The sequence below is a fragment of the Siphateles boraxobius genome, unplaced genomic scaffold, assembly GCF_051911475.1.
Source record: "Siphateles boraxobius isolate OS27281-9 unplaced genomic scaffold, OSU_SipBor_1 26, whole genome shotgun sequence".
Lineage (NCBI taxonomy): Eukaryota > Metazoa > Chordata > Actinopteri > Cypriniformes > Leuciscidae > Siphateles > Siphateles boraxobius.
This window is the reverse complement of record NW_027508876.1, coordinates 2,279,735-2,297,438: the sequence shown is the minus strand read 5'-3', so window position 1 is coordinate 2,297,438 and position 17,704 is coordinate 2,279,735. Positions and strand designations below refer to the sequence as shown.

The following is a 17,704-nucleotide window of genomic DNA, read 5'->3' as shown; positions in this document are numbered from 1 at the left end:
CCTAAAGAAATAAATGAATCTCTGCTCTCTGGAGAGGAGAAAACATAAAAGACACTGAAGTTGATGTGCTGAAATAAACAGATGATTCCAACACAGAAATATATTTTAATAAGTATGTGTAAAAATAGTTGTTACATTAATGCACCTAGTCTACATATCTACAACATAAATGATAAACTATATGAAATATTACTTAATAAAATATAGTAAAATATTGTAATTATTACAAACACATTTTATGTTGTTCTAAATTAAATTAATGTTTTTGAAGTGTCTTCAAAACGTTTATATATTTATTCTGTTTAAATACTGTGTATTCTATATACAGTACCCATCAAAAGTTTGTACAGACCAATAGGAAAGTGTGTCCAAACTTTTGACTGGTACTGTACTATAATACACATAAATAATATTGCTACTTTACACATAAATAATATCGGCCGATATATTGGTATCAGGCTTTTTTTTATCGGTATCGGCCCCCAAAAATCCATATCGGTCGGGCTCTAGTTTTGATCAAATAAATTGGTGAGAATAAGAGACTTAAATAAGTGTGTAAAAATAATCTTGAAAAAAAATACCCAAACTTTTTAATGGTAGTTTGTATGCAAGTAAATGTTGAAATATTACAATATTTACAAATAAAAATAATAAAAAATTAATTAAATATAATTATCACAGTGTGAAAAACACATCTTCATTATTTTTACTATATAGATATTTTATTTACCAAAAACTTTTAAGCAACTTCTGAACAAATTTTGAGATTCTGAATCTCATAAAATTGCTAAAATATAAAATCAATATTTTATTAGCTGTATCAGCCAGTCCTGTGGAGGACTTTTGAGAGTGTTTCACATTTCTGCACCTTCTAAAGTAAAATAGAACAATCTACAACACAACACACAAACAAGGAAAACCAGAAAACCAATGCACTTCCTGTATGTCATTTCCTTCACAGGACAAAAATCACAATGAGTAAATCACCGCAGGACCCTGCAAAACGTCAAAAAAGAGTCCATTCATGAGTAAGAGAGAAAGTGATTAAGAACGATTAGAGAGCGTTTTTACGGCCGACTCATTTTATGTTGATGCACTTTCATTTCTGCTGAGATTCGTCATCAGCTAAAGCGTTCAGCAGTGCAAGTCAGCAGTCTTTCCACATTCACAACTCATCTCATATTCACTCTCTTATCTAGCTTTGGCATACTTTCCTCCACTAATTGCAAACATTCTCGGATTAAAACCTCAGTAGCAAAAATGCTGACAGAATTCTGAATCAGTACTTTTAAATGGTCAATTTTAAATAGTTCTCTCAGAAACGAACATGTATGCGTAGCATTGTATATCAGGCATGAAAACGGTTGAGGGGTGAAAAAGGTGAGAAGGATATTCCCTCTCTAAGGGGGTCCGGGGGCATCCTCCCCCGGAAGAAAATTTTAAATATACCATATTTTAAAGCATCAATCTGATGCATTTTGAGATACATTTTTTGCCAACCTGGGGAGAGCTGGAGAAACGTAACTTCAGCCATGAGTAAAAAATATTATTGCCTCCGTAGCGTTAGCTAATAATTTTCCACCGGAGCTTTAGCTAGCTGTGTTCAACGACTCAATTCATCAAGCTAAGCCTATGTCAAGAGAGCTCCATTAAGGATGTGCCGATACCATTTTTTCTGAACCGATCCAATACCAAAAATTCGGAGTATCGACCGATACCGATCCAATACCAGCGCAGGTTTTTTTTTTTTTTTTTTAAATCAAGTAGAATTTCTATAACTCTGTGTGTTGAACTGATAATCACTCTTTTGTGTGTTAAACACAATCTACTTAATACAGACAACTTCATTATAAAGAAAAACAACAAATAAAAAAAAAAATGATCATAACCTATGACAAAAATTATATTATAAACTAGATTAGTGGATAACTCAGTAAAATTTAGTCTAGAAAAACAATAATTGTATAAAATCGGAACATTTAGTGAAAAAAACCCATTTTTTAGTGGGGAACAAAGAGACAATAAGTGTAGCACTAAATCTGGTAAAACGTTACACATTGCTCTTTGTATTGTTGTAAAATACAGTCATGAAAAAAAAAAATAATCAGAAAGATCAATTATTATATATATATATATATATATATATATAGAGAGTCTACTATAAAATTAAGACATTTTTTAAATCTATAGCACAGCTGTTTAATGAGGCAGCAACATATAAGACAGAACAAAAAAGGCTATTAATAATCTTTCATTGCGCAAAAGTATTATGATATGATTATGAAAAGCTGCAATACAGTGCGGCACAAAGTGCTTATGCGCATCCCGATCGAAGAATGATCCGCTTGAAGCAACACGGAGTCACAGCGCGCAGCTCTTCGAGTCCGCATTAAAAAGTTCAAAGCACAAAGGAAAGGCATATCGATGCATAGTGTATTATACAGTATCTATCTATGCAATCGTTTATTGAGCCTTTTCTTTTAACAGTTTTAAATTTCAGTTACTGTGCGCGTGAAGAACAATTATAGTGCTCTCCAGTGATCTAACAGACACCCGGCAGAAAGGAACATGATTAAGGTACAGCAGTACAGTCCAGCAAGATAGTCATTTTATGTGAAACCATAGAGCTTTATCTACAGATCAACTATAATAATAGTAACATTGAATCATCTTGGAGAGAAATTCATCGTTGACTGTCGTAACCGAACGCGACATGGTGAATGGAGAGTGACTGAAAGCCGCAGCGGAGGGAAAAGTTTACGTCAACTTGAATTTAATTACTTAAAAATTTATTTCTATTTCAAATTATACTATAGTATGGCTTCATATAGTATATAGTACACCTTCCCCCATCCCCTCTAAACATTTTCTCATCGAATCTACACGATTCACGTAGGTCACCTATTTTGGTTTCAAAACGGCGAATTTCGCCGAAAGGTGAGTGATTTTCATGTATGGTATATACTTTAAAACATTTTAATTAACTGTAAGTCGCCTGGAGAGAAATAGCGCAGACATCGGGCAAGGATGAAACTTTGCAGTGCATGCATCAAGCGCCGGTATTAAAAGCTCATACGGATACTTGGAGTTTGAATGTCCATGTTTTCGGCTGTACGCATGCTAAGAGTTCATGTCAAAACTGTAGTATTAACACATCACTTGTGTCCGTTCACTTGTCTGTGTCACTGTGCTAATCCAGAGTAATCAGTAAGCTACTGCTACTGTAACAACTCAAGGTACTGGTAACAACTCAAGCTATTGCTACTGTAACAACTCAAGCTACTGCTACTGTAACAACTCAAGCTATTGCTACTGTAACAACTCAAGCTACTGCTACTGTAACAACTCAAGCTACTGCTACTGTAACAACTCAAGCTATTGCTACTGTAACAACTCAAGCTACTGCTACTGTAACAACTCAAGCTACTGGTAACAACTCAAGCTATTGCTACTGTAACAACTCAAGCTACTGCTACTGTAACAACTCAAGCTATTGCTACTGTAACAACTCAAGCTACTGCTACTGTAACAACTCAAGCTACTGGTAACAACTCAAGCTATTGCTTCTGTAACAACTCAAGCTATTGCTACTGTAACAACTCAAGCTACTGCTACTGTAACAACTCAAGCTACTGCTACTGTAACAACTAAAGCTACTGCTACTGTAACAACTCAAGCTATTGCTTTTGTAACAACTCAAGCTATTGCTACTGTAACAACTCAAGCTACTGCTACTGTAACAACTCAAGCTATTGCTACTGTAACAACTCAAGCTACTGCTACTGTAACAACTCAAGCTACTGGTAACAACTCAAGCTATTGCTACTGTAACAGCTCAAGCTATTGCTTCTGTAACAACTCAAGCTATTGCTACTGTAACAACTCAAGCTACTGCTACTGTAACAAATCAAGCTACTGGTAACAACTCAAGCTATTGCTACTGTAACAGCTCAAGCTATTGCTTCTGTAACAACTCAAGCTATTGCTACTGTAACAACTCAAGCTACTGCTACTGTAACAAATCAAGCTACTGGTAACAACTCAAGCTATTGCTACTGTAACAGCTCAAGCTACTGCTACTGTAACAACTCAAGCTACTGCTACTGTAACAACTCAAGCTACTGCTACTGTAACAACTCAAGCTACTGCTACTGTAACAACTCAAGCTATTGCTACTGTAACAACTCAAGCTATTGCTACTGTAACAACTCAAGCTACTGTCAAATGTGCATGTCCAAGAGACAAAACATTAGGGCAGTAATCAACCAAAGAAAATCTTGGGCGAGTCCTGGAATTTCGACTTAAAATCGACTGGGGGGGGGGGTGTTGGCGGTGTTAGATTAAAAAACGATAGATTAATTAGCTGCACTGTACTTGGTAGCCTTGTCCGCCTAAATGAATTATAAATAAACACAACAAACTAGTAGGCTATTTGCAGTATATTAAATAGTTTTTGACCTAATTGTTTTGCACTGGAATGACACACTCTGTCGGCTCTGACAGTGTTGCATCACGTGCTAGTACTATGTCAACTAGTGATATCAGCACAAGAACTGTTGAGAAATATGCAACATAATTTAGACAATTGTTTTCTTCATACGTTATAATAACTGACAGACACTATCATTTCAGCCGCTCTGTGCATGTCCTCGCACATTCGCGGCTGAGACACGAATAGACTATTAACTTAAAGCTTTTACTCTTAAACACACAAGGCACGTCCACTTTAATAAAAAAAAAGTCGACAATTCCTTCTGTGATATTATTTTTGCATTTGGATGATAGAGGAGGCTTAACATCCAGCCTGGTCCGGGGGATGCTACCGTCATTATGGGCGGGTCCGCCTGAAGTTATAAAACGATTATTAGACAGTCCCTCCAGAAACAGGTGATTATGCGATCGCATGATTTGGTGCATAATCAGCAAAAGTCCGTATATTCATGCGGGGGCCGCATTTTTTCAAATACGCCGCACTTTCGCCGCATAAATTGCCGATTTCCGTGAAAAATATGCGGGGCTTGCATGATTTCATAATCGTCGCATTATCGTTGCAAAAAAGTCACGTATCTTAGCAGAAAGTTGAAAAATGTTGCGTTTGCTTCACACAAGAGCAGCCATTTCCCCCTGTTTACATGGGAACGTTATGAAGTGACGCAATTACGCGACGGGATAGCTCACAGCTGAAGTTATTGCAGAGGCCAGACAGACTCACGGAGGCGATTGACATCTCACAACTCGCTCTTTATTCCCAAATGGAACTCGTATAACTGTCTTTCATACGTTCTACCGTCACATTGTTACTTAATTAACAAAATAAGATAAAAGAAGTAGCATCAAAAAGAAATTACCTGCACATATGGGGTGTTCGAGACGCACATACAATATAACACTGCAGACAGTTCAACAGGGAGTGCGCAGCTCTTAAAAGGGCCACACCTTATTTACACTCGTTACAGTCTGAAATAAAACAAGATGAGAAATTAAATATTCCCAGCACTTTCTATGATGTAGTATGCTTGCTTATCAAAGGAAGTAAGAAGAAATGACTCTTTACATTAAGGTAGCAGCCTAGTGAGAACAAGGTGTTGGGGGAATCACTTTTTTTCTCTTTTTCATCAAACCGCAGTTTTTGCAAGTTCCCACAATTTTTGCTAGTTCCCGCAATTTTTGCAAGTTCCCGCAATTTCATCGCAAAAAATTGCATAAATATCCCGCATATTCCATCGCATTTTTAAAGAAAACGGGCTGCATAATCAAGGATTTTTTCCTGCAATAATCACAAAAAAACTCTGCGTTTTTCTGGAAAGACTGATTAGACTAACACATTGAAATATGCCAATTCTGATATGTTCATATAGCCTACTCAAAACAGATGGGGAAACCTAACGCAGACAAGTTAGCTTGCCATTTTTAGGTGATATGCCATGTTTGTAGTCGAGCTGTGATATGCAAACTGTTGCTTGCAAACTTTGCATTCGACTTTTTTTCCGTTATCTATTTTTGTAAAATGCTGCCACACTGGCGATGTCTTTGACATGGTAAAGGAGGACTGACAGTAAATTAAACGCTCACAATTAAATAAATATTCAGCAAAGCACCAGACTGGATGGGGGGGGGTGTTCTGAAGACAGACTGTTACCGGTGAAACAGGGGTGCTCTGAAAACACCCCCATTAGCAATTAGTGCTTTCCACCTGATGGAAATAACACGGCAAATAATCGACCAATCAGAATTTTGGTCGAGCCAGAACGTATCGACTAGGGATGTGAATTACTGCAAAAAATGCCATTCGAAAATCGAGGAGCAAAAGTCGATTATCGTTCGAAAATCGAAAAGAAAAAAAAATCGGAAAAAAAAAAAACCGCACACTCACAATGACAGAAAGGGAGGCCAATTTCATCTTTAGCGATTTGGCATCAAACAAACTGTTTATTAATTGAACAAGTAACATGTTTTCGTCCTTTTTTAAACATAGTTTAACAAAAAAACAATAAGCACGACAGTCCGTTTTTGCATCGCCAAACCAGATGCTCGTTAGATAAAAAAATAATGTCATATGTCATAATAATTTTATGCAAACCTGCCTTGTTACTGCAATAGCCTACTTTTTAAACAAATTAGTTTCAATGAAAACTATTCGTGTGATGCCACTGCGCAATACACACACATTACCGCGGGATGGCGGGTGTTCATTTCATAAACTGTGGACAATGGTAGCTTATTTAATGTAGCCTATAAATTAACATGTTCAAAAAACGGATAATGTCATCATACTTGTAGTAGTGCTATCGTCGCGTAATAATCTGTTTGGTTGTAAAATATATTACCTGAATGAAATTAACTCGAATGTATCGTCCTGTGGAATCATTCATTCACAGACAGCTTACGAAGATGTTCAACTAATACATATCTTAATCGCTGGCAAAAATATGATGCATTTGCAGATTTGCTTTCACTAGACTAAACTGTAACTGTTAGGCCCACGGCCACTTCATCCAACACTCTTGATGTTCTTAAATCTTCCTGTTACGACTCCGAGTGTGAATTGAAAGCGCTTCAGAGGATTCAGTGCGTGCAGGAAACTGAACAGACCATTCAAACTGATTTGTGAACCGAATAAGACAGATCTGCCAACTTGTTTGATGAAGTCTTTGAACACAATCGACTCAAAAGAGTGATTCATTTGTGAATTGAGCATTGCTCATGCCCATAAAAAAGATGCAGCGCGCTTGGAATAAACTATGCATTTAACAACATGTATTGCATAAATAAAGTAACGAGAGGAACGTCGCCCCAACGCAAGGAAGTAAATGTAGCCTACTTTGTAGACGGTTACTACCATAGACAGTAAAGGTTACTACCCACCTCTGTTGGGCGCAGAGTTAACGGTCACGGTGCTCTTCTTCTGTTGTTTGGTTGCACTATGTATAAAACACTGGCATCCTATCGTGCAGTAGGGGGTTTCATTCATGTTAGTGACACCTTGTGTCCCCGACAGGAATATACCCTGCTGCGCGATCTGTGACAGTTTGCGCGCCGTCAATTATGACACATTGGAATTGCGCAAAAATATAACGATATTCGAAAAAGTAATTTTATGATCGAATTTCGAACGCAGTTCGACTATTCGACTATTCTAAGATCGCGACTCATCCCTAGTATCGACCGATAAATCGACTAGTCGACTGGGAGATTACAGCCCTACAAAACATGTATTATTAATTTGTGAAAAGTGTTTGTCATGTTCTGATGATAAAATCACTATTAACTATCTGGTTTCTACAACTTTCACTCAGGGGCAAAAATCTGCCTTTAAACAACATTTATCGTGATAATTATAACCCCCATTATTGAGACCAGCCCTACTCAGGAGTATTTACCATAGCTAGAGAACAAGAGAACAACTAATAAAGAGAAAAATGTGAGAAGGTGAAGCAGGCAACAAGAGTAATGTTGCACATGGGGGGGTGACTTGTGAAAAGTTTTCTGGATAGACGCTTCGGGGTATAAAGTCAGCAGTTATAATGTCTGACTTCAAGTCACACATTCGGAGGGTCACAGCTCTAAACACAAGCCTGAGGCATGGCACTCGCAAACAAATGCCCTACTGTACTGCACTCTCAATCATGCCAGAGTCACATTGCATTGCAGGACTGGTGTCTCAACAGAATATATGTTGTAGGGAATCATATGAATGAGTGCGGAAACATGTGGAAAAGTGTAAACCAGGGACGCTTAAATTATGTAGCTCATGAAGCATTCAGGGCGATCAGGGGCCAATGAATTAAAAGAACTGTATTAGTAATGATACTTTCATTTCCACATCTAACAACCTCTGCAAAATAACTCATTCGTCAAAACGGTCTCAAGTCTACAAAAGGACTTTCATTTCCCAGAAGTAGACAATAGGTAGCCTGACTACGTCAGACTTCGTACTTCCGCTCAATTTCATTTCGCTTCTGTACTTAGTCTGAGACATCGACATGTCTCTCAGTTTTCCTCCGGCCTGAAAACAGCCGGCCAATCAACGAACAGAGGGCGGGCTGAGAGCCGCGATGTAGACGCTAAGCGCCGAGTTTAAGATTGGGGAAATCAAAAACGACCGTGGATATGGAGACACAGGACGCAATTCGCTCTGTTGTGGAGAATATTCCTGGCATTTCCAAACTGAAGGCCGAACAAGAAGAGTGTTTGGTAAACATTTTGAATGGAGGTGATGTCGTGGCTCTACTCCCGACAGGTTTTGGTAAAAGTTTAATTTATCAAATATTACCGATCCTCAGCGAGAAACTGGGGAGGCCAAAGGCCTACAGTGAAAGAACTACAGTGGAAGTTCAATGCGGCTGAGCTGGCGAATAACACACGTCATAACCAAACGTTATGTGATTGGCTTACGGGTATATGGAAGTAAAATAATGTCAAATGTTTTTGAAATAAAAAGCCTGTTGAATTGCACTACTTGAAAAAAATAGGCATTGCATTAACCATGCTTGCATTTTAATGCATTGTATTTTTAGGGCTTGCATTTTTAATGGGCTGAAATTCAACATGGTTGAATATTTAAGCTGTGAATATTTCAATTAAAAACATTTCAAACACATTTTCATTATAAAAAAATCAAAAATCCATATTCACCCTTCATATTTCATTTCCAAAATATTCAAACTGTTTAAAATTACAACCTATAATATTCAACAGGCAATTTTCGGTCCATTTTATTTCGCTTTGCAAATTCGCTTCCACAAATTCAGTGGTTCAAATTCGACAGTAAATTCAACAGTCCAGGAACTGCAGGAAAAGCAGTAGATTGCCGAGCATACTCTCCATCTGCTGTTAGTCGACCTCACCAGCAGGGGGTGTAAAAGCGCTTGTTGTTGACGAAGACATTCATTCATAAAATGGAAATGATTATCTGTGACAGTATATGCGGAAAAGATGATAAACACACAAAAGCTGTGTTTATGTTTCATTCAATAACTTCATTGTTACTTTCCCTGTGTATTCTACATGTCATCAGCTTTCTCTACCATGAACAGGATTATAATCGGTTTCCCTCAATACCTCATACTCAAGGATTCCCTTTCCGTTGGGACAAAACGCTTAACACATACAGTGATATGAAAGACCAATCTTGCACCTTATTGGGGATGTAGGCTGTAGGCTACTATATAGGCTACAGGCAAGAAGATGGACTCAGATTGTAAACTTTACGCGTAAAGTTTCATGCTGAGTGTTTCGGGATATACTGGCATAAAATCAACACTTGATCAATTAATACTAACACTTTCTATTCTATTCTACCCCCCCCCCCCTCTCTCTCTCTCTCTCTCTCTCTCTCTCTTTATATATATATATATATATATATATATATATATATATAGGCCTATATATAAGTCCTAAAGTCCTAAAATGCCTACGTGTATTGCATTAGCTTGAACTGGGATCATAGCACTTGCATATTGTTGTCCTCCTATTGTTAGTTTAACTGTAAATCGCTTTGGATAAAAGCGTCTGCTAAATGACTAAATGTAAAATTTGCTTGACATTGGACATTCGCACATTTAGGGACCGTCTCTAAAGTTGCATACAACATTGGCATGTACGTTTCTAACTTCAATAGCAAACTTAAATTTATTTGAATAAATATCCAAAAATCCAAAGGGTGCACATTATGCCTGACACTACATGAACACTTTACAGTTGGTTTTAATGACTGTAAGTCGTTCTATTCAAATGCTATTGAAGTTAGAAACGTGTATACCAAAGTCGTATAAACTTCAGAGACGGTCCCTAAATGTGCGAATGTCCAACATCAAGCCATCTTTATGCCCGTCTATCACTGGGAAACGCTCAGCTGTGCGCGTTATTCTGAGTCAATCTGCTTGCCTGTGAGTTTGGACTTTTACATCACTAGTCCATTAAGCTACGTTAAGCGTTGTACAGGTCCAGCAGGGGAATCCTGAAGTATTGAGGGAAACCCTAATAGCCTGCATGCAGCACATCGCCACAATATAAAGTAAAGGCAACTAAACAACCAAGAGAAATATATGTCAACCTCAAAAATGTAACATTGGATCTGTATATCCGCATCAGGGAATAACATTATGATCTCGTTCACGGTAGAGAAATATGCATGTAGGCTACACAGGAAAAGTAACCGTGAAGGCACCGAATTTAACAAAAACAGCCGTCATAATAATCACAAATAAACTTACATTGCTGTAAATGAGTTTTATGAATGAATGACTTGCTCTAATTTTGCTGGTCTTCGTAAACAACAAGCGCTTGTGCACCCCCTGCTGGTGAGGTCGACTAACAGCAGATGGAGGTTATGATCGGTAATCTACTGCTTTTCCTGCAGTTCCTGGACGTCAATGTTGAATTTACTGTCGAATTTGAACCACTGAATTTGTAGAAGCGAATTTGTAGAAGCGAATTTGCAAAGCGAAATAAAATGGACCGAAAATTGCCTGTTGAATATTATAGGTTGTATTTTTAAACAGTTAGAATATTTTGGAAGTGAAATATGAAGGGTGAATATGGATTATTGAATTTTTAATAATGAAAATGTGTTTGAAATGTTTTTAATTGAAATATTCACAGCTTAAATATTCAACCATGTTGAATTTCAGCCCATAAAAATGCAAGCCCTAAAAATACAATGCATTAAAATGTAAGCATGGTTAATGCAATGCCTATTTTTTTTCCAAGTAGTGCAATTCAACAGGCTTTTTATTTCAAAAACATTTGACATTATTTTACTTCCATACGGGTAACCAATGATTTTATACTTCAGACAAGTATCGGAATCGGAACCGGACGGTTTTTGATTTTATTTTTTGTCTCTATTCGGGACACAAACACACAAACTGCATTGCAGTCATTTCCAAAAATGTAATTTGTGTGAAAATCACAACTTTGTCATATGAAATATACCAATTAAAAGTGTTCACTAGAACTAGAACATTCCTATTATACGGTGTTTGATGCTATCACAGAAAGTGTCTTTGTAAAGCTTTGTGTAGATAGAAGAGGTAGCAACTAATTAATCGGATAACAATTCTGAATTGACATGGTGGGACATTTGTAACCATACAGGGGCCTGGATTTGGCCCACAGGCCGGACTTCCAATATCCCTGGAGTAATCTGTAATCTTACCGTTAAGAACATAAATCAAACTGGAACTGTCTGGAACTCTGAATATTGAATGGTTCCATTCAAAATTCAAACTATATCAAGACTAACAAAGAAAAAAATGAGCAGACCATATGGCAAACAACACATAATCCTGTTAGCTTATAAGACGCGTGCCGCGCTCTGTCTGCACACTCCCCTGTTACATGCGGTCTACACTTTAAGAAGAAATATTCAAAGGTTTAGGCCTCACCGACTGTCTGTTGCACAAAAACATGGTAGAACCGCCCTTAAAATTGCAAGCTCCAATCTGATGGCAAGCTGCGACTCAATTTTAGGGACAAGTTTTAATCAGTCCATTGGGAAACAATATTGCATTATAAAGTTATCAGGCAGCTACAACAACAAAAACCAGAGGAAGGATTTGCCAAAAAAGTTAATTTTGAAAACACTTTACTTTTTTAAAGTTTTGTTTTGTTTAAAGCCCTGTCTTTAATATCCTATATTATCATGGTGAACTATCCTACCAATAACGAAATTTGCTAAATCAAAATTGCCTTGATCTTTTGACACATAAGAGGTGTTTGTACTATTAAAACATCCTGCAAGTTTCATGACTTTAAACGTCCTCCTCATTACAAACATAGCAAGCTCAAAAAAGAGCTTGTTTTGATTTTAGGTGATTATGATGTCACACAGGCAAATACATTTGAATATGACTGCCTCGCCTCCAGAGCAAGGCATCCACGAACAGTTATATGTCATCACACCGTAAGCCCCGCCCACTGGCGTTAAGTCACTTAACGGCTGACACTTTCCTACACTGGGTTTGAGTGAGTTGTCAAATGCAAATAGAAGCCATTATAATGACTGACACTGTCTACATTGATACAGATGTGCATTCAATTTATGACATACTCCACTCGTTTGAGTCTGTAGACAACACGATAAATGAAAGAGGGAGTGAAAGAACATTCGCTTTGACGCGTCCAGTTTAAACATTCTGGATCGTGTCGGAGGATTATATGTTTGTTCATGGCATGTTTTGTAAACAAGCACAGAGTAATGGAGTTTGCAAAGAAACTTTAGTTGAAAGATTAAGCAGGAATTATATTGGATCTGACAGAGCTGCATCACAAACTTTACTTAAATTATTTCATAATCCTTTGTCTATAAATTACAGTTTTATATGGATACTGTTTTCAAAACTCTTACTCGCGTGGAATAGGTAGTGCCTTTTAATTCTGTTTCCTATGCAATGACTTTAGCCAATCACAACAGTGGGTGTTTATTAACAAGCCTTAAAGGAGCCAAGCCTTCAGACAGAGGGTCAGAATGAGAGTAGAAAATAATTTCTTTACTAATTATCTCTTTACTTTTTCTAAATTCTTTACTAACATAAGTGAACCTCAAGGAACATATTAAAATAATAAAATCCATGACAAATAAAATGTCATGACCCCTTTAAAGCTAAAGTATGTAACCATGATCCATAATGTTTGAACAAAACAACAGTGTGCCGCTAAACATTACGCAGTTGTACACATCTGTCGCCATGGTTACTACGGCAGTACAAGCGGGATAACACGGATATTACGTCCTTGACAGCCGACAAGTGACATAGGACGTGCACTATATAAAATTGTGAATTTCTCTGAATTTACAAAATTCTTGGAAACATTTAGGATAATTGAAAGAAATATATAACACTATGCAAGTGGTTTTGGGATAATTGGGATGTCTTACATATTGTAGCTTTAAGGTGTTATGCAAAAATATTACAAGCAATGTGATAACGTTGTAAAATCATTAGATTATCATGAAGCAGCTTTTCATGAATGAGAGATTGAAAATAGAGCTCTGACACTGGTTTATTCAGTAGGATAAAGCTGATTCACACAGCAGCTGTCTGAATCACAATGGACAGTGTTAATCACAGTCCAGCTCCTCTTCCATCACAGGAGACTGGCACAGACTCACCCCGACACACACTTTACCCAACACACACTTCTCATCTCACAGCACACGAGCTAAGCTGCCATGGGTGGGCTAGATATGACGAAATACGGGACTTCCTCAATTTGCAGAGTATCATGGGAATGTGCGATAAAAGTGTCTGTATGTAAATGCACTTTGGGATGGATAGAATTATTTAAAAACACATAAAACTGCCATCCTCAGAACTGTGCTTGAGACAAATGGGGGTTATGCGCAACAAACTTCTGTAAAAACAGGTCACATTGCATGTGCTTCGGTAAATATAGAACCGTTTTACTCAAGATGTCCTCAAAGGGGCGGATTGATACATAAAAGTTTTTTTTCTTCTTCTCACTAACATTTAGATATTTAAATTAGATAAAACGGCAACAATGAAGATAAATAGCTAGATTAGCTAAGTCCGTAGATATCGCTTCAGTTCGTTCTGCCATTAATACTTTCTACAACAAGCGGATGCAATGAGACCTGTTTTCATGTTTGCTCATGTGACCTTCGGCATAAACCCTATTTAAAAGGGTATAAATGTGCCAAAATTTGTAATTAGTGGTTAAAGATTTTTGTTTTAATTATGTTATATAATTAATCAGAATATATATATATATATATATATATATATATATATATATATATATATTTTATAGCTAAACAGGGATATTATACAGACTGTTAACCGAAATGAAAGCACACAAAACTAGGTTTTGAACTTGACATAAAACAAACATTAACTGAAATAAAAATATAAAAAAGCTTAAATTATTTTATTTCAGAGAGTTGCCAATGCAACATTCATTGTTTTCATTTAATCTAACTTGATATACTAAAATAGAATTTATAAAAACGACAAAATACACAATTTCTAAAATAAACAAATAAAAACTAATTTATATTAAAACAAATATATAATAACAAATACATGGTATATAATAAATCTAAAAATAATATAGTATATCATTAACAGAACAATAAACAAAAGTTAAAAATATATCAATTCAGTATAGAAATTACCCTTGAGTTTATAAGACTTTATTATTTTCCATGCCATTCCAGTCATTCATGAGTGTTAGTCAAGAATTAAAAGAGAAAAAAAAGGTCTTGAGATTTTCCTCAGAAAGACCAATATTTAAGTAAAGAAATATATAAAAGCACATCGATCAAAATTCAAAATGCATAAATGAAGCGTTAATAGGCCCTTTATCAAGCAAGGATTTCATGGCACCAACCTACAGTATAATAATATGTTAGTTATTGATTTTTCATGCTGCGCAATAATATAAATATGATCATGTGGATCTGTAACTGCCCTGGATCAGCTATATCCGATATGAGCTCTGCCTGCTGTCACATGACACTCTCATCAGCCTCCATCTCCTTTTAGATGTTAAATTACATTAGAACATTCATATATCTGGATCCACTCTCCACTTCAACAGATGCCCAGCGCACCGGCTGCATTAACTGCACAGATCAGATCGACTGCCAGATTCAACGAACAGCTGTGATCCAAGATACCTCTTATTACGCACAAAAAAACATTCACCTTTAATCCACAATATGAATCAAACACTGGAACCATACGATACCCTTGGTAACATCATACCATGGCAGGGTAAGATGGTTATACCATAGATCAGATGGTAATATACCAGGATACAGAATGATTACCATATTCAAGTGCCATGACATTCAGGCCTACATGGTTCATCAAGCACTATGGTAATTTATCAGCAATTGTAACGGACGTAGGTCAGTAAGAGCTGTGTGTGTAAACCTCACTCCCCTGGCCTCAAGAGGTGCGCTAGCATCTTTAGCATCCTTCTTAGCGTGCCCATCTCCCACGCCGGGGACCCCGGTTCAAATCCGCCTTAAAGCACTGGTTACAATTGTATGTCCAAAACTGAAATTATTATAGTATTTTTCTGTTAGTGAGTACAAAGAATATCTACTATGGTAATACCACCACAGTATCGAAATATCAGTATTATTCAAAGTACCTTGAAGTATAATGTAAATGTTGAAGTATATGAATAGTATAATTATGCAGTATTATTATAGCACATGTCCAATAATATACATTGTGGTAATACCATTGGGTGTCATGTAAATGTTATGGTAAATGAACATGGTAAAGTCCTTACTTTTGTAGGTTATATCTATATCATATTTTGTATGACAGTGATGGGTAAACCAAGTTGTCAGAGTTTTACTGCCCTATGCTGTTTTGTTTAAAAAAATATATGATTAGCATGGTATTTTTTTGTAATCTACCAACAAGACTAGTGCTCTGTAAAAATAATATGATCAATAAGTCATGACAATATGTTTTTATATGTCTTTAACTCATCAAAATAAATGTTGAGCAATTTTCAATTTTCAATTGTAAGTTATACAATATTCAACTCATTTTTAAAGTAAGTTTAAATGCCTTAAACATCCAAGTTGATTGTGCTTAAAAAAATTAATGCAGCAAAAAAAATTTTTGACAGTGTGGCAGCAAAACACTACCGTGCTATTAACATACGATGTGCGATTATTTAACAATACAGTAAGGGCGTTACCATCGTACAGTGGGGTAATACCATGGTACTTCTACCTACCGTATGATGGTACTGACTGTCAACAGCATACATCATAATATTTACCGTAAAGTGTCCAAAAAAGAATCGTACTTTTTAAATATAGAACCCTCATTATGACTCTTCAGTGAGTCGTTATTCTGGCCAACACTGATTATTGTTAACGGTCGTGAATCTCGGGTGTATCAGTGTGTGGATGATGCTGGATGACACCCACCGTCTATGTTCTCTCTGTCGCTGATGTGCTGGAGGTTGCAGCCCGTGTCCTCTCGGCTGAGCTCCGGTTCGGGCCGGTACGGCTCCAGCCTCGAGTGCGCGTTCCTCCGAAGCTTCGGGCTGGACGACACGCAGCATGATGTGCTGTTCCCCATGAGTCCCGGTGTGTGTGCGGATAAACGAACAGATGCTGGGCGAAACAGCTGCGGATGACGGGGTGAAACACGGGCTCTGCGATCTGCGAGATCACTCCCGTGCCAAACGGTCGTGTAAAGACATCAGCGTGTTTCAATCACGACTGTCCTCATTAAATCTACACATAATCCACGCGGGCTGCTCTACAGGGTGTTTATATGTGCGTATGCGCCGGTATCCGTAGGTTATTCCATTCTCACCCGTCGCAGTTACATTGTACCGTACAGCTGTCAGTGTATCGCCAAGACCACGATCACACACACACACATACACATACACAGAGAGAACACACGGAACATCTTCCGGTTCAGCGTCTGACGTCACTCTGAACGATACATTTTGTATCTGCTTGCAATCGATTTGTATGTAGCCTAAACACGATATTACTAATATATTTTCTCTGGCATATTTGTCTTTTTTTATTGGTTGCATTAAACCACGTTTAACTCATCTGGTTACACATTAGTAAATGGATAAAATATCTTTCTGTTTGTGCACTTTCATCCACATATCCACTTAAAACAACAATAAAAAAACATTTTAATGTACAATAATAAATGTGGTATTATGTATAAAAAGAGCATAATTTGGGGTTAGAGTGAAAAACAGCTCAATTTTATTCAGATACCCGAACTGAGCAAAATGTGCAATTTCCTGCAGTTGCTGATATTATATTGATACAAAAGGTGAAATTCTGATGTTTGTAATATAAATCAATGAGATCAAACAAACTAGTTACATAAAATGCATATATTATCAGTTGACACCCCTTTCTGCCAATAATATGACTTAATAACATTACATTTTATGAATAAAACTCTATTCTTATTGCAGGGGCCAAAACATAATGCAATTCAGTGATGACTGAGAGATGAACAAATAAACATTCCTCAGAAGCCTGGTGGAACATATTTGATACTCACATTTTAACATGATTATTATTATTTTTTTTTAATTATGCATGGATAATCAAGTACCTCTGTCCAATAAATGTTCATTTTGAAATATTACTACCAATGTAAAGGTTAGTAGTGTCAAAAATCTGACACTGGTTGTGTCTACATGCTTTAATATCTCACACAGTTTT

The 17,704-nt window shown here is 36.9% G+C and overlaps 1 protein-coding gene across 2 annotated transcripts in view; it reads right to left on the bottom strand.

The window, feature by feature from the left end:
* The window catches only part of ccny (cyclin Y), an 80,857-nt gene extending 63,939 nt beyond the window's left edge, over positions 1-16,918 (bottom strand). For both annotated transcript variants that reach the window (XM_077244150.1, XM_077244151.1), the window contains exon 1: positions 16,424-16,918. In XM_077244150.1, the coding sequence (XP_077100265.1) occupies positions 16,424-16,577 (154 nt within the window). In that variant the 5' untranslated portion in view covers positions 16,578-16,918. The remainder of the gene's footprint in view (positions 1-16,423) is intronic.
* Positions 16,919-17,704: the final 786 nt, after the last annotated feature.